Below are 21,503 nucleotides of genomic sequence, written 5' to 3' on the forward strand. Positions count from 1 at the left end.
TACATCTAGAGTATGAAGTTTTACTTCTTCTGGAGTTGAGTGGTTCTCATAAAAGGTAGGTAACAAGATCTCCTGGGTTCTATGAAAAGTAGTGGCTACTTTAGGAAGATAAGGGTCTGTTTTCAAAATTATCCTATCTGATGTTACAGATAAAAAGGGGGGATCTATAGATAATGCCTGGAGATCACTCACTCTTCTAGCAGAAACTAATGCCACTAACAATACCGTTTTCAAAGAAATATTTTTTAGTGAGGCTGTATGGAGAGGCTCAAACGGTGGCTGTGTCAATGCTTCCAGGACTATGGATAAATCCCACTGAGGAACCTGCGGTATGCTAATTGGTCTTGAACGCTCACAGGCAGATATAAATCGGGATATCCACCTATTACCCGCAACATCATAATTAAAAAGAGCTCCTAAAGCTGAAACCTGGACCTTCAGAGTGCTTACGGAGAGTCCTAATTCCAAACCTCTTTGTAGAAATTCCAACACTGGAAATATAGGAACTTCAGATGAAAGTTGTGCAGTATGGAATTGAAGAAATTTTCTCCAAATTCTAACATAAATTCTAGTAGTTGAAGGTTTTCTACTCTTCATAAGAGTGTTAATTAACCCACTAGAAAACCCCCTTATACTTAGTAACTGCCTCTCAAACTCCAGGCAGTCAGGTTCATGCCCTTTGCCTGAGGATGGAGGAATGGTCCCTGAGAGAGCAAGTCCTTGGACTGAGGCAGAATCCACGGGTCTGACACTGACATCGCCCTCAGCCATGAGAACCATGGCCTTTTGGGCCAGAATGGGGCTATTAACAGAACTCTTGCGCCTTCCTCCCTTATTTTTCTTATTACTATAGGTAATAGATTCCATGGGGGGAAAGCATAGGCCAGGTCGAATGTCCATGGTACCTGGAGGGCATCGAGTATGTCCGGCTTGTCCTCCCTGCATAGAGAGGCAAACCTCCTGACCTGACGGTTGGCTCTTGTGGAAAACAAGTCTATTTGAGGAACACCCCATCGAGCTGTTATTAATCTGAAAATCTTCCTGTTCAGCATCCATTCTCCCTGATGAAGAGTGTGACGGCTGAGGAAATCGGCATGAAAATTGTCTATGCCCCTGATGTGCACTGCTGACAAGGATAGCAGATGACCTTCGGCCAACTCCATGATGTCTGAAGCCACTTCTCTGAGTTTGTCCGACCTTGTACCTCCTTGATGGTTCAGATACGCCACCGCAGTGGTGTTGTCGGAGAATACTCTTGTGTGTGAGCCGCTGAGCTGAGGAAGAAAGTGAAGTAGGGAGTAGTATATAGCCCTCAACTCTTTGACATTTGAGGAATTATTAAGTTCTGAACTGGACCAAAGACCCTGGACCCATTGATCCTGAAAATGTGCCCCCCAGCCTTCAGGACTAGCGTCTGTGGTCACTATACTAGAAGGGGTGATTACCCATAGAACCCCTCTCGAAAGATTTTTTCGATTCAACCACCACATAAGGGAGTGTACTACTTCTGACGTTAGGCAAACTGTTCTATCCAGACATCCTCTATTTTTAATGTCCTCATCCAATACAAATTTTTGTAGATGCCTAGTATGGAACTGCGCCCACTGGACCGCAGGAATGCACGATGTTAGAGAACCTAGTAGTGACATGACATTCCTTAATGACATACTACGCTTTCTGATCGCTAAGGACACTTTATCGAATATGGAAGTTTTCTTATCCTCAGGAAGCTTGCAAATCTGGTCAACTGAATCTAGAAGGAGCCCAAGGAATTTCTGACACGTTACTGGCTGGAGTCTAGATTTTTCCCAATTAACCAGCCAGCCCAGGTTTTGTAAGGATGACACTACCTCCTGTAACCTCTGCTCACACTGTAGGGAGTTCTTACCTACAATCAATAGGTCATCCAAATACGGAATGACCAAGGTATCTTTTACCCGTAAAAAGGACATTACTTCCAGTAGCAATTTAGTAAAAACCCTTGGGGCCATAGATAAACCGAAGGGCATTGCCCGGTATTGTAGATGACGAATTTGCCCTTCTATACAAACTGCTACTCGAAGAAATTGCTGATGTAAATGGTGTATAGGAATATGGTAATAAGCATCTTTAAGATCCAATACTACCATGTAACAGTTTGGAAATAGATTTTTTATGGCCGAACGTATGGATTCCATTTTAAATGTTTTGGGTCTTATAAAGGAGTTCAGTTTTCTCAAGTTAATTATAGTTCTGAAAGAGCCATCAGGCTTACTAATCAGAAATAAGGGAGAGTAAAATCCCCTCCCTATCTGGGAAGATGGAACCTCTACCAGCACTTGTTTGAGTAAGAGGGATTTAACTTCGGTTTCAAGTGCCTCTTGTTGAGGCCTGGATCTTAAGGTGGTAAGGAGGAAGGAGTCCGGAGGCCTTCTAATAAAGTCTAATGTGAGGCCTGAAGATATTAAATCAATGGCCCATGGATTAACCGTTATGTCTTTCCACTGCTTACTAAATTGTTTTAGTCTTCCTCCCACCGGTGAAATATAATCAGCGGAATTTATCTGCTGGCTTGAAGGGGCGCTTATTGAACAAATTTCCTCTTTGTTTGAAATCCTTGTTATTCCATCGGTCCCTGAAGCCTCCCTTCCTTCCGAATGGTGGCTTCTTGAACGCCCTTCTGTAAGAAGGAATAAAGGGATTAGGGAACCCCTTCTTCCTTTCACCTGCCTTAGTGAGAATTTCGTCTAAGACCGTTCCAAAGAGGTAATCACCCTGGCAGGGTATAGTACACAATTTAGCCCTGGACTGGGCATCCCCTTTCCAATTCTTTAACCATAAAGCGCGCCGTGCCGTATTAGTGAGGCTGGCTGTTCTGGCTGCTAGGCGGAGAGAGTCTATAGAGGCATCAGAAATGAAGGCTGCCGCCCCCTTAATCAAAGGAATAGAGGCACGTAGTTTCTCGCTAGATACACCACTCTTAATATTTTGGTCCAACTGCTCCAGCCAGACCAGCATAGATCTACTAGTGGACGTGGCTGAGATCGCCGGTTTAAATGCCGTGACACAAGCTTCCCATGACCTTTTAAGCAGAGCGTCTGATTTTCTATCCATGGGGTCAGGCAAGGAGCCCGCATCCTCTACGGGTAAGGAGGATCGGCGAGAAGTTGATGCTACAGCCGCATCCACTTTAGGAATTTTAGACCAAACTGCCAAGTCCTCATCATCAAAGGGGTACCGCCTCTTACATGATACCGGTACAAAGCCCTTCTGTCCTTTAGCCCATTCTTTTTTAACAAGGTCTTTAATGGCCTGATTCACAGGGAATACTTGGCCCTTTCGCTGCGATAAACCTGCGAACATGATGTCCTGTGGTGTCTGGGGATCTTTAGACTCTGACACCCCCATTGTTCCTCTTACAGCTTTAACCAAATTATTTACATTGTCTGTAGGAAAACAGACATAATCTTCCTCCTCCGAGGAATCCAATCTCTGAGAGATGTCTGAGTCCACCTCTCCACTTTCTGCTGATGTGTCGGCTATAGGTGAAAGAGTCCTTCTACTTCTCCTTTCCATATTAACCGCCGGACTACCCCTCAAGGACTGAAGCTCTTCCCGGATCATGAGACGTATGTCATTCATCCTGACCGAACTCTCCTGCTGTAAAGTGTTATCAATGCAATGTTGACATAGCTCCTTAATATATGAGTCAGGTAGGGGCTCATTACATATCTTACACTGCTTATGTTTAGATTTTGACGTCCGCTTAGCCTATAAAAAAGACACAAGCAGAGGAGACTACTGTAAGAGATATGAAGCTATATATACACTTATCCGGAAAATAAAATATATACCGGCTGCAGAGTTGTCTGGTCGGCCTGGGGTTTGGAACGGGACGATTTTTTCCCTGATTTATCCGTGGAATCACTCATTTTTGAGTGTCCGCTGATTTTCTTATTAGCATCACCACTAGGCAGGATTACAACCTCCAGTGGGCGCTCAATATCTTCCTGAGACGACATGGTGCGCACAGTGCCATGTGTCTTCAGCCTTATATAGAGCCGTTCTTACAAGGGATACACGCCCCCATCTTTCCTCCCCCCTTTTTTTTTTTTTTTACCTGACCAACTTTATTGGTCCTCTCCACCGCTGTTGAGCGCCAAGGCGTCCACGCCAGCACGCTCAGCTGACCCCGCATACCCGGAAGTTCCTCTTTACATCCGGGTACGCCGACCATACAGCGCCTGCATGTGCGCTCGCGCGTCTTCCTTCTATGCTGCAGAGGAAGAGAAGCTCCTGCTACCGCGGCCGTTCATGCCCCACTGTGGCCGGAGGGTAAGCGCTTTCCATAGCGACACTTACTTGGTGTGCTGACGGGGATTCTTTAGGCGGTGGAGCAAAAACCAACGGTCTCCCAACAGGGAGACTGTTGTGATCCCGGCATGCTGATGTATCCAGATGAGGGGGGAACCAACAGGAACCCCCGTCTCTGATGCTCGCTCTGGGGCCCCTGTCGCTCAACAGAGACGTACAGGCTGTGTTCCAGGCGAGCTTTTCCTCTTCTTAGCTGCAGAGATTCTCTCTGAGGGTTCCCTCCTTGGGAACAGGAAACCAACTGAGGAGCGAGGGGGGGCCGCCCCTTTTATCTCTCTGTAGGTTTCCTGTTCCTAGGGGCGGATCCCCTCTCTCTAGTGGGTGCTGTCGTGGCGAATAGAAAAAAGTGATTGCCCCTAAAACTGGTTGGTCCACCCTTAGCAGCAACAACTGCAATCATTGGTTTGCGACAACTGACAATGAATCTTTTGCAACGCTCTGGAGGAATTTCAGCCCACTCATTTTTGCATTGTTGTAATTCAGCCGCATTGGAGGGTATCCGAGCATGAACCAGGTAGGGGGCAAACACTTTTTCACACAACTGTAACTCTGTGGTTCAAGGGCATAAAAATTAAAAGTTTGAAAATTGTGAAATTTTCCAAATTTCAGATTTTTTCACAAATAAAACGCAAGTCATAGTGAACAACTTTTACCACTACCATGAAGTACAATATGTCATGAAAAAACACTCTTAGAATCACTAGGATCCGCTGAAGCGTTCCAGAGTTATTACCACATAAAGTGACACTGATCAGAATTATAACATTTGGCCTGGTCATGGATGAAAACAGGCTTGGAAGGGTAAAGGGGCTAAAGCAGAAAAAGGTCACCCAGGAAAATATATGTTAGAAAAAGCTCAGCGGTTTAGCTCTGTCTCAAAGAATAGCTAAACCATTAAAAAAGCTTTATTGAAAGGCCGTGGATATTTGGACTATTGTTATACACAGGTAAGGCAATATTTGGAGAACAGATACAATTAATAATGTGGATGATGTTGTCTTGGTGTAACATTTTTAGTTTTGGTCAAGTCATGAGATGTTCTACCAACTCCAAGGATAATGAATTGAATTCTTCATCTGAAAAGAGATAACTCTTTACAATGCCGATGACAGACTCCTCAGTTAGAATACTGAAATCTTCCTCACTCTTGAAGGGTAAGTGACCGGCGAGTTCACAAAGTGCAACATTGAATGCAGACTCCTCCTTCGCACCAAAACAAGACTTTCTTGCCCATATGACCACACGGATCCCTTCTCTTTGGCACGCAGTGTTGGCTGGATTACTACCTCTTGTCATAAACATATTGTGCGCAATGTTTCGGTTTACAAAATAATCCGTCATTCGGCATATTCTCTGGGAGACAGACATCAGGTCTTTCCCTTCAGTGTAAAAAAAGAAACCTGGAGCTGGGAAATTAACAAGTTGGTGGAAATGAATGTTGGGGATCAGGGGTTTGCTCTGTGCTGACTCAATCAGTAGCTCTTCATTGAGATAGAATCCATGTAAATGTAAGTGGTTAATAGATGCAAACCCACCAAGGCTGTTAAATCCAACTCTAAACCCAGGGTGACCACTCAGAAGTATGGATTCTAATCCAAGCAATGTCAGATCTGGGGTCAAAATCTGAGTCAAACACAGTGATGGGTCTGGTATAAATAAAACATGGCCAAATTCAAGAGGGCTTACATTAATTACCACTAAAGTACGGCTATGCCTTCTGTCTGGCAGGGGAAAATCAGCATTAGGGTCTCTAGCTGTAGGTGCTCCAGTAGACACTTCCTCACATCTGACCATCTGAAATAGAATCTCCTCATGCTTCATTCTATTGAAATTGAATTGGCTTGGGTTGAATTTCTCTTGGATACTCTTTATGTCCTGAGGCTTCCTCCTCTCTATGCCCCTCTTGACATTAAGCTGTGCCACATATTTCATAGAACCAGGTAAAATTTTGGTTTCTAAGCTCCACAGTGGATAGCGGAAGAGACCCTGCTCCATCTTTTCTACCCATCTAGACTGCAGCACTCTATCAAAATCAGAAATGAAACTTTTATCCTCTGTATAGTTTCTCCTCCTTGGCCATGTGATCCCCGGCAAGATAAAGTCTTCTTCTGTATATCTGTATTCTTCCATTATTGCTCCATTGAATCCAGATGATTGATTTAAATCCATGTTTCCATTACCTACAGCATGCGCACATATGTACGGACCCTGAAAAACAAATATTTCTTCATTACATGTGGCCTCTGAAGCAAGCCATAAGTGCAGACGTTCTCAGTGTATCTGATGACCATGTTGCCTCAAATCAAAAAATGCAACAGAACTAGTGATGAGCACAAGTGGTCATTACACGCGTCTGCCTAGGATGCTCAGGTATGCACAGAGTACATGAGGGCATTGTCTGTGTCAGGCAATGCCCCCATGTTTTTTAGCCAAGAGACGCAAAATATGTGGCTGCGGGAACTCAAACATGTTCCTCGAGCACCCGCCTACAAAATGTTTGTAAAAACAAAACAGGCCACTGGCCAAGAGCACACGAGCATAATTTCATCTGAGTGCTGTGAGAAAACAGCCAACACACGGAGAGCACTAGGATCAATGTTACTCAATTAAGCCGTCCACATGAGCGTTTATTTTTCACTGACCAAATCTACGTGTGGAAAAAAAACTCTGCATGCACTAGTCTCCTCCATGTGTCAGATGAAACTCGTATTCAAGTTTGAGGCCGCAAAAAATACATTACAATTCTTGGCTGATTGATGAAAAATCTCCAGCACTTTTGTACATGTAGTATTTGTGCCATGTAAGTGGTCCTGGGAAACACTGCGCTCACCACACTATTAGGCCGGGATCACACATACGCGAGATACGGCCGAGACTCGCAGGTGAAAACCCAGCTCTGGCGCCAGCACTCCGGAGCGGAGCGTGCGGCTCCATGTATTGTTGTGCGGCTGCACGCTCCGCTCCGGAGTGCCGGCGCCAGAGCTGGGTTTTTTTACCTGCGAGACTCGGCCGTATCTCGCGTATGGGTGATCCCGGCCTAATAGTGTGGTGAGCGCAGTGTTTCCTGTGATCCTGGCCTTAGCTACACTCACACGACCATGTTTTCCTTCTGAATGCTGCCCATGAAAAAAACCACACACAGACCAATGTTATTGAATAGGGCTGTACATATGACCGCTCTCCACAGGGATCGAATGTCCGTGTGGAAAAGATTGCTGCATGCACTATGCTCTCTTGCATTTTGCAAGAAACTTGCCTATTCAATTCTATGGGTGCACAAAAAAAAACCCTCTTATCCTGTTCAGATCAATCACGTAAGGAGATCAGAGTACAAAATGTTGGCTTCATTCAACTGAACCTGCCAGCAGGATTATGCACAGTAACCTACGTCAGGGCAGCGCCGTTATACTGATTACAATGATACATTGAGTGATTAAATCCGTCTTGTGGTTGTTGTTTAATCTTTATTTTCAGTTAATGATATGCCTGTGCTCTGATTAGGTATTCTCCAGTATGGCTTCTGACAGGTCACTGATCTCTCACTGGCTTGCCCCCTATTTTACATACTGAATAGAATATTGTGGGGCTAAAAAAAAAAAAAATTACAAATAGGAAAATGGCATCAGCGACAGTGCCTGCGCTGTAGCATGATACATAACTAATACACATAAATTCATTTATGCATTTTATCCCCCCACATTATCTTCAGCAAAATGGAACCAGCTGCGCCTGCTCAGTAGCATCTATCATGTTCCGCCGCCATTTTAATGGAGCCAAATTTTTTCCTTTAGTGAAATGGCGCCAACATCTGTGCAGTAGCATCTATTGGAACACAAGAGATGCTAGTGCACAGGTGCCGCATTTTTGATGGAACCAATTTTTTTTCTCTAGCAAGTTGGCACCTGCACAGTAGCATCTATCATGATCCGATAGATGCTACTGCACATGCGCTGCCAATTTTTTCTCTTCCTCTAGCAAAATGGCACTTGTGGTGGCACCTGCACAGTAGCATATATCAGAATGTGATAAATGAGACTGCGCAGGTGCCGCCACCGTCATTCTGATGAAGCTAATGTGGAGTAAAATAGAAAAAATTACTATAGGTCTAAAGCATAAATGAATGCATGCATATTAGCCATGTAACATACAGCGCAGGCGCAGCCACCATTTTGATGATTTTTATTTTTTTACACCACACAATATTCTGGGCACTATGTAAATTAGGGTGCAGGTCAGTGACCTGACAAAAGCCATACACATGAATAACTAATCAGAGCATCACATGAAGACCCCCACAGGCCGCCCCAGAGCACGGGCATATCATTAATTGATACCTGAAAATAAACATTAACAACCACAAGACGGATTTCAGCAACCAAAGTATCATTGTAATCAGTATAACAACGCCGACCAATATGGTCTGTGGGACTGTTCACATGTCCGTGTTTTTTTGTGGACTGTGACCCTAATTCATCAAGATTGGTGGTCTTCTCGCCGGTCTTAATTAGGCTGCGTTGTGAAGTCAGGCGATGCACACCTCTTCATGAATTAGGAAATTGGCGAATGCCTCACCCCAGATCTTACGCCAGTCAGTGGCTAGAGTAAGATTTCTGGAGTAAGGAACGCCACATCTCGCCATAAATTAGATAAGCAATGGCATCACGCCCCCATTGCGCCCCAGATCCTCACATTTTGGAGGAGCTGCAAAAAAAAATAGAATGAAAAGACTAACCGTTCCAAAAACATGGTGTCTGACTTTTCAAGCTAATTGAAGCTAGAGTTCTGGGAAAATTGTTTTGACGAATCGGCAGATATTTGCCTGCAAAAACCACTGTGGTCTGTTTCTGATCAGTCACAGATCGCCTGCTGCCCCCTCCCCCAAGGTCTCTTCACCTGCTGCCCCCTCCCCCGGGGTCTCCTCGCCTGCTGCCCCCTCCCCCGAGGTCTCTTCGCCTGCTGCCCCCACCCCCTGGGTCTCCTCGCCTGCTGCCCCCACCCCCTGGGTCTCCTCACCTGCTGCCCCCACCCCCTGGGTCTCCTCACCTGCTGCCCCCACCCCCTGGGTCTCCTCACCTGCTGCCCCCACCCCCTGGGTCTCCTCACCTGCTGCCCCCACCCCCTGGGTCTCCTCACCTGCTGCCCCCACCCCCTGGGTCTCCTCGCCTGCTGCCCCCACCCCCTGGGTCTCCTCGCCTGCTGCCCCCACCCCCTGGGTCTCCTCACCTGCTGCCCCCACCCCCTGGGTCTCCTCACCTGCTGCCCCCACCCCCAGGGTCTCTTCACCTGCTGCCCCCTCCCCCAAGGTCTCTTCGCCTGCTGCCCCCTCCCCCGGGGTCTCCTCGCCTGCTGCCCCCTCCCCCGGGGGGTCTCTTCACCTGCTGCCCCCTCCACCGGGGGGTCTCTTCACCTGCTGCCCCCTCCACCGGGGGGTCTCTTCACCTGTTACCCCCCCCCCCAGGGTCTCTTCTCCTGCTGACACCTCCCCCGGGGTCTCCTCGCCTGCTGCCCCCTCCCCCAAGGTCTCTTCACCTGCTGCCCCCTCCCCCGGGGTCTCCTCGCCTGCTGCCCCCTCCCCCGGGGGGTCTCTTCACCTGCTGCCCCCTCCACCGGGGGGTCTCTTCACCTGTTGCCCCCCCCCCAGGGTCTCTTCACCTGCTGCCCCCTCCCCCGGGGTCTCCTCGCCTGCTGCCCCCTCCCCCGAGGTCTCTTCGCCTGCTGCCCCCACCCCCTGGGTCTCCTCACCTGCTGCCCCCACCCCCTGGGTCTCCTCACCTGCTGCCCCCACCCCCTGGGTCTCCTCACCTGCTGCCCCCTCCCCCTGGGTCTCCTCACCTGCTGCCCCCACCCCCAGGGTCTCTTCACCTGCTGCCCCCTCCCCCAAGGTCTCTTCGCCTGCTGCCCCCTCCCCCGGGGTCTCTTCGCCTGCTGCCCCCACCCCCTGGGTCTCCTCGCCTGCTGCCCCCACCCCCTGGGTCTCCTCGCCTGCTGCCCCCACCCCCTGGGTCTCCTCACCTGCTGCCCCCACCCCCTGGGTCTCCTCACCTGCTGCCCCCACCCCCTGGGTCTCCTCACCTGCTGCCCCCACCCCCAGGGTCTCCTCACCTGCTGCCCCCACCCCCAGGGTCTCTTCACCTGCTGCCCCCTCCCCCAAGGTCTCTTCACCTGCTGCCCCCTCCCCCGGGGTCTCCTCGCCTGCTGCCCCCTCCCCCGGGGGGTCTCTTCACCTGCTGCCCCCTCCACCGGGGGGTCTCTTCACCTGCTGCCCCCCCCCCCCAGGGTCTCTTCTCCTGCTGACACCTCCCCCTGGGTCTCCTCGCCTGCTGCCCCAAAACCAGGGTTTCCTCATTTTCTGCCCCTCCTTACCTTGCGCTCCACAGTCTCCTCACCTGCTGCCCTCCCCCCAGGATCTCCACACCCCCGGGTCTCCTCGCCTGCTGCCCTTCCCTCGGGGTCTCCTCACCTGCTGCCTCACCCCGGGGTCTCCTCCCCTGCTGCCTCACCCCCGGGTCTCCTCCCCTGCTGCCCTTCCCTCGGGGTCTCCTCACCTGCTGCCTCACCCCCGGGGTCTCCTCACCTGCTGCCTCACCCCGGGGTCTCCTCCCCTGCTGCCTCACCCCCGGGGTCTCCTCACCTGCTGCCTCACCCCGGGGTCTCCTCCCCTGCTGCCTCACCCCCGGGTCTCCTCCCCTGCTGCCTCACCCCGGGGTCTCCTCGCCTACTGCCCTTCCCTCGGGGTTTCCTCCCCTGCTGCCTCACCCCCGGGGTCTCCTCCCCTGCTGCCTCACCCCGGGGTCTCCTCCCCTGCTGCCTCACCCCGGGGTCTCCTCGCCTGCTGCCTCACCCCGGGGTCTCCTCGCCTGCTGCCTCACCCCGGGGTCTCCTCGCCTGCTGCCTCACCCCGGGGTCTCCTCGCCTGCTGCCTCACCCCGGGGTCTCCTCGCCTGCTGCCTCACCCCGGGGTCTCCTCGCCTGCTGCCTCACCCCGGGGTCTCCTCGCCTACTGCCCTTCCCTCGGGGTCTCCTCCCCTGCTGCCTCACCCCGGGGTCTCCTCGCCTGCTGCCTCACCCCGGGGTCTCCTCCCCTGCTGCCTCACCCCGGGGTCTCCTCGCCTGCTGCCTCACCCCCGGGTCTCCTCGCCTGCTGCCCTTCCCTCGGGTCTCCTCACCGGCGGTCTCACGGGTCACCCTCTCCTCTGTCTCACACCGCCGGCCGGTCACTGTGACTTCCTAGCCAGACTATACCACCTAGAAACATCTGTAGGGGTGTGCCGGTATTAATACACCCCCGTCCTCAGCAGTGAGTCACGAGGCAGAGCTAGCACACCGTTTATACTCTTCTAAATAAAGAGCAGCTATAATTCCGGGCACAATCCACAAAACAGCTGTCAAAACTGAGAAAAAGGAACATCCCTCTGGAAGAGGTGGTAATGGATGCGGCCGGTAGCCGGGCAGTACAGTACCGCACACGTCAGTCACAGCCGTGTCACCCCGCTCCCCATATACAATGACACCTTCCGCAGCCCCATGGCTAGCCACGCCCATGTACGAGATGAGGGCGGGGTCATATGAAATATGCAAATCAGGCGTCTCCCGAGCAGCAGGTGTGACGTAGAGGCGGAAGTTTTACTGCAGTTTCCCGAGTGTGAGGCGCGGGGAGAAGTTGGGGTCCGAGACTTGGAGAAGAGGTCACTATGGGGGGATCACACAGCCAGCTGTCCAAGCAGCTGCTCAACGAGTACCAGGTGGGTGACACCGGAGGGATTCCCCTGCACCGCCGGCAGCTGCAGGGTGACACTTAGAGGGGCTCTCCGCTCCTGGCTCATCCCTGCACACTGAGTGTCTCCATGGTTACAGTCACTGACCCCAAACAACATGTGACCCCTCTGGCCAAATGATGGGGTGACTGATCGGGGAGGAGAGGCCCCAACACGTGACTGTGGGTAACAGCAGCTGACTTATTAGGGGAAAGGTTATTATAGTGTTAATGTGTCTGAAAACAATTGTGCAATGGTGTCCGATAAAAAATCTACCATAGCTATAGAAAAGGATTACGGTGCCCCCTGAATGGCAGAGAATGAAAACGCCAGCACGTTGGAACTGCGTTACTGCCATAGAAAATAGGAACAAATACAGCTGCACTCTGTGGCGCTATAGCATGCCAACATGGAATATGCGAAATATGAACTGCATTACTGCTCCAGAAAATAGGAAACATTGATAATACATAATCTGGCCAATTCATGAGTGCCCGGCAGCCACGCTAAGGCGATTCTCGTTGCTGGGAGCCTATCTAATGTCAGTCTTTTAATATTTGTATACATAGTCTCTCTGACCGAGCTCTCCACCCCTCAGCCTCTGGAGTTTTTAATCCCAGCAGGAGCCCACCTTCCCACATTAGGCAGGTTCCCAGCAATGAGAATCTCCTTATCGCGGCTGCCGGGTACACATGAATTGGCCAATTGATTGTAGAGCAGTAATGTCTTTAAAACTTTCATTTATTTTATGTTTTCATGCTATAGCGCTACTTTATTTGTTGGTTTTACACAGAGATGGCTACTCTTAGTTTGGAGAGTAGTAGGAACAAACAATAAAGGCCATGCCGGATTTTGGAGAACAGTAGCACCTCTAGCAGGTACTGCACACTAGTGGCAATGACAGGTCCTATTTAAAGGGATTTCTGAGACTTGTTACTTTGATCTATCGCTAAAACTTGACTAAAAATAAAAAAACGCTTTGTGAGGTGCTTCCCTTAGCAATTTGGTGCCATTTCTTCCTTTCCTTGGTCCTGATAAGAGATGATTATAATGGCAAATGTTATATTGGTGACTCGGAAGTGATATTATAGTCAGGAATTCTTATATTAGGGGGCTCTATGTATAATTGGTCTTGGCAAGAGAAAAAATGCATAAAAATACCACCATGTGTTATTCCACATTGAATTAATCTATCAAAAAGTCATTCTTATCCTTTAGAAAAAAATCCTGTTAACCTTTTCTGCAAACTACGACTACCCAACATCAACTATCGTTTTGTTTGGCGTAAATATTTGCTCATAAATAATTTCAAAGCTGATTTCATTGACTGGGTTGGCCAGTCCTCGGATCACTCCTTCTCAGTCCTCATGTTTCCCCTTTTGTAAAATACTACCGCTCTGGCAACGTTCCAGCGGTGTCAGCACTGGCTCCTCCGGGGATCCCAGCGGCCAATCTGTGCTCGATTCACTCTCCTCTCCTTCGGACAAATCGCATACATCTGGAGGATGGCAGAACTGTGGCTGCTGTCTCATTACTTGGATCTATGTGATTCGTCAGAAGGAGAGTGAAGCCAGCGCTGAATGTCATCCGTCCATGACAATGTCATGCAATCCCCAGGAGAGCCAGTGCTACCACTGCCGGGGTGGCATTGGAGATGAGTATAGGTGACAACATAGGGGTTGAGAAGGGGCTGTCTGAGTAGTGGAAAACCCCTGTAAAGTGAATCTGTCACTCCCGGACGTATGTGACCTATTAATGTGGGCATACAGGTAATGTCACACTAGTCCTACCTGTATGCCTCATATTAATGGTCTTGTTGCTGAAAAATGTTATATTCTTTCTGTATGCTAATGATTCCTTCCAGGCTCCGAGAGTGCAGTGCTGTAAGAAATCCCTCCCCCCGTCCTCATTTTAATACTGCCCCTCTCCCATGCACGTCAGTTATGGTCCCGGAATCCTGTGCCTGCGCCCTGCACTCCCTCCACAATACACACCTCATCCTCCCTTCTATGGGCACTGCATTCAGGGATCTTCTGCGCAGGTGCCAGTGAGTCACTGTGACCTCCTGTGTGCGCACCGATAATATGCTCTCCCCACTTCCTCTCTGCATAGTCATCGCTAGGAACCATGTGTACATGGCAGTGACTCTGCAGGGAGGAATTGGGGAGAGCACCTTATTGGCGTGCACACCGGAAGTCACTGGTGCCTGCGCAGAAGATCCTGGAATGCATTGCCCATAGAAGGGAGGATGAGGTATGTATTTCTGAGGGAGTGCAGGCTTCCGGGGCCGCTTATTAATATAAGAAAAGCCATGCTATTATTACACATGGTTAGGAATAAACATTTGGAAAAGGGGGAGGACCCAGCCCATGTCACAATAGACGCAGAACAAGCATTTGATAATGTGAGGTGGCCATGGCTGGGTCAAGTACTAGACAAAATAAATCTAGTAGGTCCATTTAGGGAATTTCTGGAGGTATTGTACCATAACCCCAAGGCAAAGGTATATACGATAGGGTTTCTTTCCAATGCCTTCGAGCTGAAGAAGGGAGCAAGGCAGGGATGCCCTTTATCCCCTTTATTATTTATTTAATCACGGCGCTCCTTCCCTTCCGAGCTCTCCCGTGCGCCCAAAAGGTGGTCCTCCCCACATATGGGGTATCAACGTACTCCGGACAAATTGGACAACAACTTTTGGTGTCCAATTTCTCCTGTTACCCTTGGTAAAATACAAAACTGGGGGTTAAAAAATAATTCTTGTGAAAAAAAAAAAAGAATTTTTATTTTCACGGCTCTGCATTATAAACTTCTGTGAAGCACTTGGTGGGTCAAAGTGCTCACCACACATCTAGATAAGTTCCTTAGGGGGTCAACTTTCCAAAATGGTGTCACTTGTGGGGGGTTTCAATGTTTAGGCACATCAGGGGCTCTCCAAACGAAACATGGCGTCCCATCTCAATTCCAGTCAATTTTGCATTGAAAAGTCAAATGGCGCTCCTTCCCTTCTGAGCTCTGCCATGCACCCAAACAGTGATTTACCCCCACATATGGGGTATCAGCGTACTCAGGACAAATTTTATGACAACTTTTAGGATCCATTTTCTCCTGTTACCCTTGGTAAAATAAAACAAATTGGAGCTGAAGTAAATTTTTTATGAAAAAAGTTAAATGTTAATTTCTTGTGAAACACCTGAAGGGTTAATAAACTTCTTGAATGTGATTTTGAGCACCTTGAGGGGTGCAGTTTTTAGAATGGTGTCACACTTGGTTATTTTCTATCATATAGACCCCTCAAAATGACTTCAAATGAGATGTGGTCCCTAAAAAAATGGTGTTGTAAAAATGAGAAATTGCTGGTCAACTTTTAACCCTTATAACTCCCTAACAAAAAAAAATTTTGGTTCCAAAATTGTGCTGATGTAAAGTAGACATGTTGGAAATGTTACCTATTAAGTATTTTGTGTGACATATCTCTGTGATTTAAGGGCATAAAAATTCAAAGTTGGAAAATTGTGAAATTTTCGCCAAATTTCCGTTTTTTTTTTTAAATTACAATATGTCATGAGAAAACAATGTCAGAATCATCAGGATCCGTTGAAGCGTTACTGAGAATTGTAAAAATTGGCCCGGTCATTAACGTGCAAACCACCCTTGGGGCTTAAGGAATTAATTATAAACCTATTATAGACAAAATAGAGAAAGAATTGGAAAGATGGGGGAATCTACCCCTCTCACTACTAGGCCGCTGTCATCTAATTAAGATGACAAGCTTTGCGAGATTATTATATCCAATGCAGACTATTCCAATGCTAATCCGACATGTAGATGTTCTCAAATTGAATAAGGCTTTTTCAAAATTCATGTGGAGGAGGAGAAGGGAAAGACTTGTTATGAGAACACTAATGCGTCCAAAAGGTGTAGTAGGAGTAGGGTTGCCGAATATTAGAAGGTATAATCTCTAGTGCTAAATGAGGAATGTAGTTGATTGGATTAAAAAGACGGGACGCTATACAGATTATACACTAGAAACGGAATTCTGTGGTTCATGGGATTTGACTGCATTGCTCCACACGCCACTGCCATACATACCACCAAATATTAAACACTCGGTTATTTGTAAAGACGCTATTGCTACATGGAAATCAGTAAGGAAAAAACTGAACATGTCATGGAGAGTGTCAAAACACAGGCATTTCCAGCCTTTAAATTGGGAAGGGAAAATAAGCTATTCATAGAATGGTCTAGAAAAGGAATTCAGATGATTTACTACATTTACAGGAAGGTCGTTGGCTAACGGGATCTGAGGTGTTAGACAAATATGAGCTACCGGGATTCCATTTGATGCTATATGTACTAGATTTCTTACAAGATGTATGGAAGGAGGTTGACTCAGATATATGGGGTGACTTAGTTACCAAAGGCATTAAGGAAATATCGATCTCAATATATGGGATGTTGAGAGATATATTCCGCCCATCAGGAGCAGACAGTGTTTTGCAAATGGTAAAAATACATGCAAGATGAAGAACTTGAACATAAAATACTACATGGATGGAAATTGGTGAGGGAGCATATCATAAATGAGCAATGGAGGGATAGCTAATTTCGAATAATGCACAAAATAATGTGTGGCTTTAATATTCCGCCAACTCCACAAAATCCTGATAGGCAGATGAGTTGCCCCAAATGTAACACATCCAAAACAGATATGGAACTTGGCATATGGTCGTGTACCAAGAGACAAGAGCTTTGAACCACGGTTCAAGATATATATCTGCAGATGTGTGGGATCTGGGTGGACAATGACCCGATGTTCTGGTTCTTTCATTATACGACAGGCAAAACAAGAGGGGGACAGTTACATGACTTGTTCCACACTATTACATTTAATTTTACAATACTGGCTGGCCAGTACACTTCCAGGGATAAAGGAGATTAAAGCAGGACTAATGTCTGTCCTATCTTTAGAAAAAAAGAGAAGCAGAAAGGAATAAAGAGAAGATGACGAAAATATTTTTTTTAAAATGGAGAGTGTTCATGGAATCGTTATTGTCTACTGGGGAAATTCAGGAGATAATGAGGTCTTTTGTTAACTCAGATTGGTATTTGCTAGAAGACTTACCGTATATACTCGAGTATAAGCCGACCCGAGTATAAGCCGACCCCCCTAATTTTGCCACAAAAAACTGGGAAAACTTATTGACTCGAGTATAAGCCTAGGGTGGAAATGTAGCATTTACCGGTGAATTTCAAAAATAAAAATAGATCATTATTTCCCCATAGCTGTGCCATATAGTGCTCTGCACCGTTCATACTGCCCCATAGATGCTGCACAGATGCCCCATATAGTGCTGTGTGCCGTTCATACTGCCCCCATAGATGCTGCACAGATGCCCCATATAGTGCTGTGTGCCGTTCATACTGCCCCCATATAGTGCTGTGTGCCGTTCATACTGCCCCCATAGATGCTGCACAGATGCCCCATATAGTGCTGTGTGCCGTTCATACTGCCCCCATATAGTGCTGTGTGCCGTTCATACTGCCCCCATATAGTGCTGTGTGCCGTTCAAACTGCCCCCATATAGTGCTGTGTGCCGTTCATACTGCCCCCATATAGTGCTGTGTGCCGTTCATACTGCCCCCATATAGTGCTGTGTGCCGTTCATACTGCCCCCATATAGTGCTGTGTGCCGTTCATACTGCCCCCATATAGTGCTGTGTGCCGTTCATACTGCCCCCATATAGTGCTGTGTGCCGTTCATACTGCCCCCATATAGTGCTGTGTGCCGTTCATACTGCCCCCATATAGTGCTGTGTGCCGTTCATACTGCCCCCATAGATGCTGCACATAAATCTGTGCTGCCGCTGCTGCAATAAAAAAAAAAAACCACATACTCACCTCCCTTGATTGCAGCTCCCAGCGTCCGGTCCCGGCGCCTCCATATTCCCGGCGTCTCTGCTCTGACTGATCAGGCAGAGGGCGCCGCGCACACTATATGCGTCATCGCGCCCTCTGCCTGAACAGTCAGAGCGCAGACGCCGGGAAGATGGAGGCGCCGGGAAGATGGAGCGGCGCCCGGCGGCTGGAACGCGGACAGGTGAATATAACATACTTACCTAGTCCCAGCGATCCTCGCGCTGTCCCTGCCTTCCTCCCCGTCTTCTGTGCTGCAGCATCTTCCTGTCAGCGGTCACCGGCACTGCTGATTAGAGAAATGAATAGGCGGCTCCGCCCCTATGGGAGGTGGAGCTGCTTATTCATTTCTATAATGAGCGGTCCCACGTGACCGCTGAAGAGGGGAAGACGCTGCAGCACAGAAGACGGGGAGGAAGGCAGGGACAGCGCGAGGATCGCTGGGACCTCCGCGCCCTCTCCCCCTCACCCACCGACCCCACCACTACCGTGACTCGAGTATAAGCCGAGGGGGGCACTTTCAGCCCAAAAATTTGGGCTGAAAATCTCGGCTTATACTCGAGTATATACGGTAAGTGGTAGTTTGGGTAAATTAAAATTTGTCACATGATAATTGCATCAGATGTTTTACAGTTGTGGCCAAAAGTATTGACACCCCTGCAATTCTGTCAGATAATACTCAGTTTCTTCCTGAAAATGATTGCAAACACAAATTATTTTGTATTATTATTTTCATTTAATTTGTCTTAAATGAAAAAACACAAAAAGAATTGTCCTAAAGCCAAATTGGATATAATTCCACAGCAAACATAAAAAAGGGAGTGGACAAAAGTATTGACACTGTTCGAAAAATCATGTGATGCTTCTCTAATTTGTGTAATTAACAGCACCTGTAACTTACCTGTGGCACCTAACAGGTGTTGGCAATAACTAAATCACACTTGCAGCCAGTTGACATGGATTAAAGTTGACTCAACCTCTGTCCTATGTCCTTGTATGTACCACATTGAGCATGGAGAAAAGAAAGAAGACCAAAGAACTGTCTGAGGACTTGAGAAACCAAATTGTGAGGAAGCATGAACAATCTCAAGGCTACAAGTCCATCTCCAAAGACCGGAATGTTCCTGTGTCTACCGTGCGCAGTGTCATCAAGAAGTTTAAAGCCCATGGCACTGTGGCTAACCTCCCTAGATGTCGACGGAAAAGAAAACTTGACAAGAGATTTCAACGCAAGATTGTGCGGATGTTGGATAAAGAACCCCGACTAACATCCAAACAAGTTCAAGCTGCCCTTCAGTCCAAGGGTACAACAGTGTCAACCCGTACTATCCGTTGGCGTCTGAATGAAAAGGGACTGTATGGAAGGAGACCCAGGAAGACCCCACTTCTTACCCCGAGAAATAAAAAAGCCAGGCTGGAGTTTGCCAAAACTTACCTAAAAAAAACCTAAAACGTTTTGGAAGAATGTTCTCTGGTCAGATGAGACAAAAGTAGAGCTTTTTGGGCAAAGGCATCAACATAGAGTTTACAGGAGAAAAAAAGAGGCATTCAAAGAAAAGAACACGGTCCCTACAGTCAAACATGGCGGAGGTTCCCTGATGTTTTGGGGTTGCTTTGCTGCCTCTGGCACTGGACTGCTTGACCGTGTGCATGGCATTATGAAGTCTGAAGACTACCAACAAATTTTGCAGCATAATGTAGGGCCCAGTGTGAGAAAGCTGGGTCTCCCTCAGAGGTCATGGGTCTTCCAGCAGGACAATGACCCAAAACACACTTCAAAAAACACTAGAAAATGGTTTGAGAGAAAGCACTGGAGACTTCTAAGGTGGCCAGCAATGAGTCCAGACCTGAATCCCATAGAACACCTGTGGGGAGATCTAAAAATGGCAGTTTGGAGAAGGCACCCCTCAAATATCAGGGACCTGGAGCAGTTTGCCAAAGAAGAATGGTCTAAAATTCCAACAGAGCATTGTAAGAAACTCATTGATGGTTACCGGAAGCGGTTGGTCGCAGTTATTTTGGCTAAAGGTTGTGCAACCAAGTGTTAGGCTGAGGGTGCAAATACTTTTGTCTGGCCCATTTTTGCAGCTTTGTGTGAAATGATCAATGTTTTGCTTTTTGCTTCATTCTCTCTTGTGTTTTTTCATTTAAGACAAACTAAATGAAGATGATAATACCAAAGAATCTGTGTTTGCAATCATTTTCAGGAAGAAACTGAGTATTATCTGACAGAATTGCAGGGGTGTCAATACTTTTGGCCACAACTGTTTGTTCAGGATTTGATTGTCGGATTACAATCGATGAAGTTGGATAGATGTGGACATTAGGGGATATGTTAATTGTATTTGTGTTGCGAAGATTAACAATTGTTTTGTTTTTTTGTGTAACAATCTAAAACAACATTTGCAGTATGTATTTTGCTGATTTGTTTAAAAAAACAAAACTATAAAAATGTAAAAAAAGAAATCATTAGCAATAAGACAGAATATAACATTTGTCCAAACAAGACCATTAATATGAGGCAGACAGGTAGGACTAGTGTAACATTTCTATTACCTGTATGCCCATATTAATAGGCCATATACGTCCTGGGGGGATGACAGATTCCCTTTAATTTATTTTTCAGGGCTATACGAGACTTGTAGGCGGCTTATTATCCCACACAAACAAATGTCTTTAAGAAAGTTCATTAAACATTTCTAATCACAATTCCTCAATTAAGTGACCTTTTCTGCTAAAACGTAAGACGTACACTTGTTAAAGTTAATACTTGTTTCCACAACCCTCAATAACTCCTACATTCATACATAATCTAGCGTAGTCTTGTTGGATCTACACGTCGCTGTATTACCCTGTTCAGACTTGTTTTCTCACTGAAATCATTTCTCTTTTGTTTCCTTCTAGGAGCTGACGTATCTGACAAAACAGGAAATCCTACTGTACGTGTATGGTAGAATGTCTGCTGTGTGTATTACCGCCATGTAGTGCAAGGAAACATACATGAATGGGATGGTGATAGAAAGGGTAATGCAGGAATAACCCTATGACTTGAAGAAGCTACTGATGTTAGTATTACATCAAGTCTTGGACACATTTCATAGAAGTAAATAAGCTGCAATGTGCTAAGGAATACTAGATCAAATCCTGTTTAGTTCATCTAGGCTATTAGCAACATTTATAACAAAAAAAAGTGCAAATTTCATACAGACCAGGAGAGATTACACTGTTGCCAGAGATGCGTTTCGCCTTCCCTTCTTCTGGGACTTGTTTTACTTGTGTACTTAGTTTAACCCCTTCCCAACATGCACCGGACTAGTACTGCTCTGCGGGAACTGAGTTCCCGCAAACCTCAGTACTAGTACGGTGGCACGATCACGCAGTCTCACAGTGAGCACCGCGGCAATCGCGTGCGAGTGTCGGCTGTATGTGACAGCTGATACCCCGCAGCAATGCCCACGATCGGCGCTAGTGCCGATCGTGGG

General features: G+C 47.3%; 2 protein-coding genes across 6 annotated transcripts in view; one reads left to right on the forward strand and one right to left on the reverse strand.

Annotated features, from left to right (window-relative positions):
- Positions 1-4,986: 4,986 nt before the first annotated feature.
- GDPGP1 (GDP-D-glucose phosphorylase 1) lies at positions 4,987-11,590 on the reverse strand. Of its 3 annotated transcripts, none has more exons than XM_069766173.1 (2): positions 11,520-11,590; positions 4,987-6,561 (listed from the first exon to the last, which is right to left on the reverse strand). In XM_069766173.1, exon 2 carries the CDS (start codon positions 6,520-6,522, stop codon positions 5,377-5,379), a length of 1,146 nt encoding a protein of 381 aa, XP_069622274.1. In that variant the 5' UTR covers positions 6,523-6,561; positions 11,520-11,590; the 3' UTR covers positions 4,987-5,376. The 3 variants fall into 3 exon arrangements, with proteins under 3 accessions (XP_069622274.1, XP_069622276.1, XP_069622275.1); XM_069766175.1 differs by having other exon boundaries at positions 5,241-6,561; positions 11,476-11,588; XM_069766174.1 differs by lacking the exon at positions 11,520-11,590 and adding an exon at positions 9,086-9,221 and having other exon boundaries at positions 5,241-6,561.
- Positions 11,591-11,920: 330 nt separating this feature from the next.
- The window catches only part of CIB1 (calcium and integrin binding 1), a 51,906-nt gene continuing 42,323 nt past the window's right edge, over positions 11,921-21,503 (forward strand). For 2 of the 3 annotated variants that reach the window (XM_069766176.1, XM_069766177.1), the window contains exons 1-2: positions 11,921-12,095; positions 20,926-20,960. In XM_069766176.1, coding sequence (XP_069622277.1) covers positions 12,045-12,095; positions 20,926-20,960 — 86 coding nt within the window. In that variant the 5' untranslated portion in view covers positions 11,921-12,044. Of the gene's footprint in view, positions 12,096-20,925; positions 21,046-21,503 lie in introns of all 3 variants that reach the window. The other variant, XM_069766178.1, reaches the window with a different exon arrangement.

The sequence above is a fragment of the Ranitomeya imitator genome, chromosome 4 (genome assembly GCF_032444005.1).
Source record: "Ranitomeya imitator isolate aRanImi1 chromosome 4, aRanImi1.pri, whole genome shotgun sequence".
Taxonomy (NCBI): Eukaryota; Metazoa; Chordata; class Amphibia; order Anura; family Dendrobatidae; genus Ranitomeya; species Ranitomeya imitator.

What these genes read in the sequence shown, in the direction of transcription:
- GDPGP1 (XM_069766173.1), bottom strand. Translation starts at nt 6,522, where the DNA reads ATGGATTTAAATCAATCATCTGGATTCAATGGAGCAATAATGGAAGAA.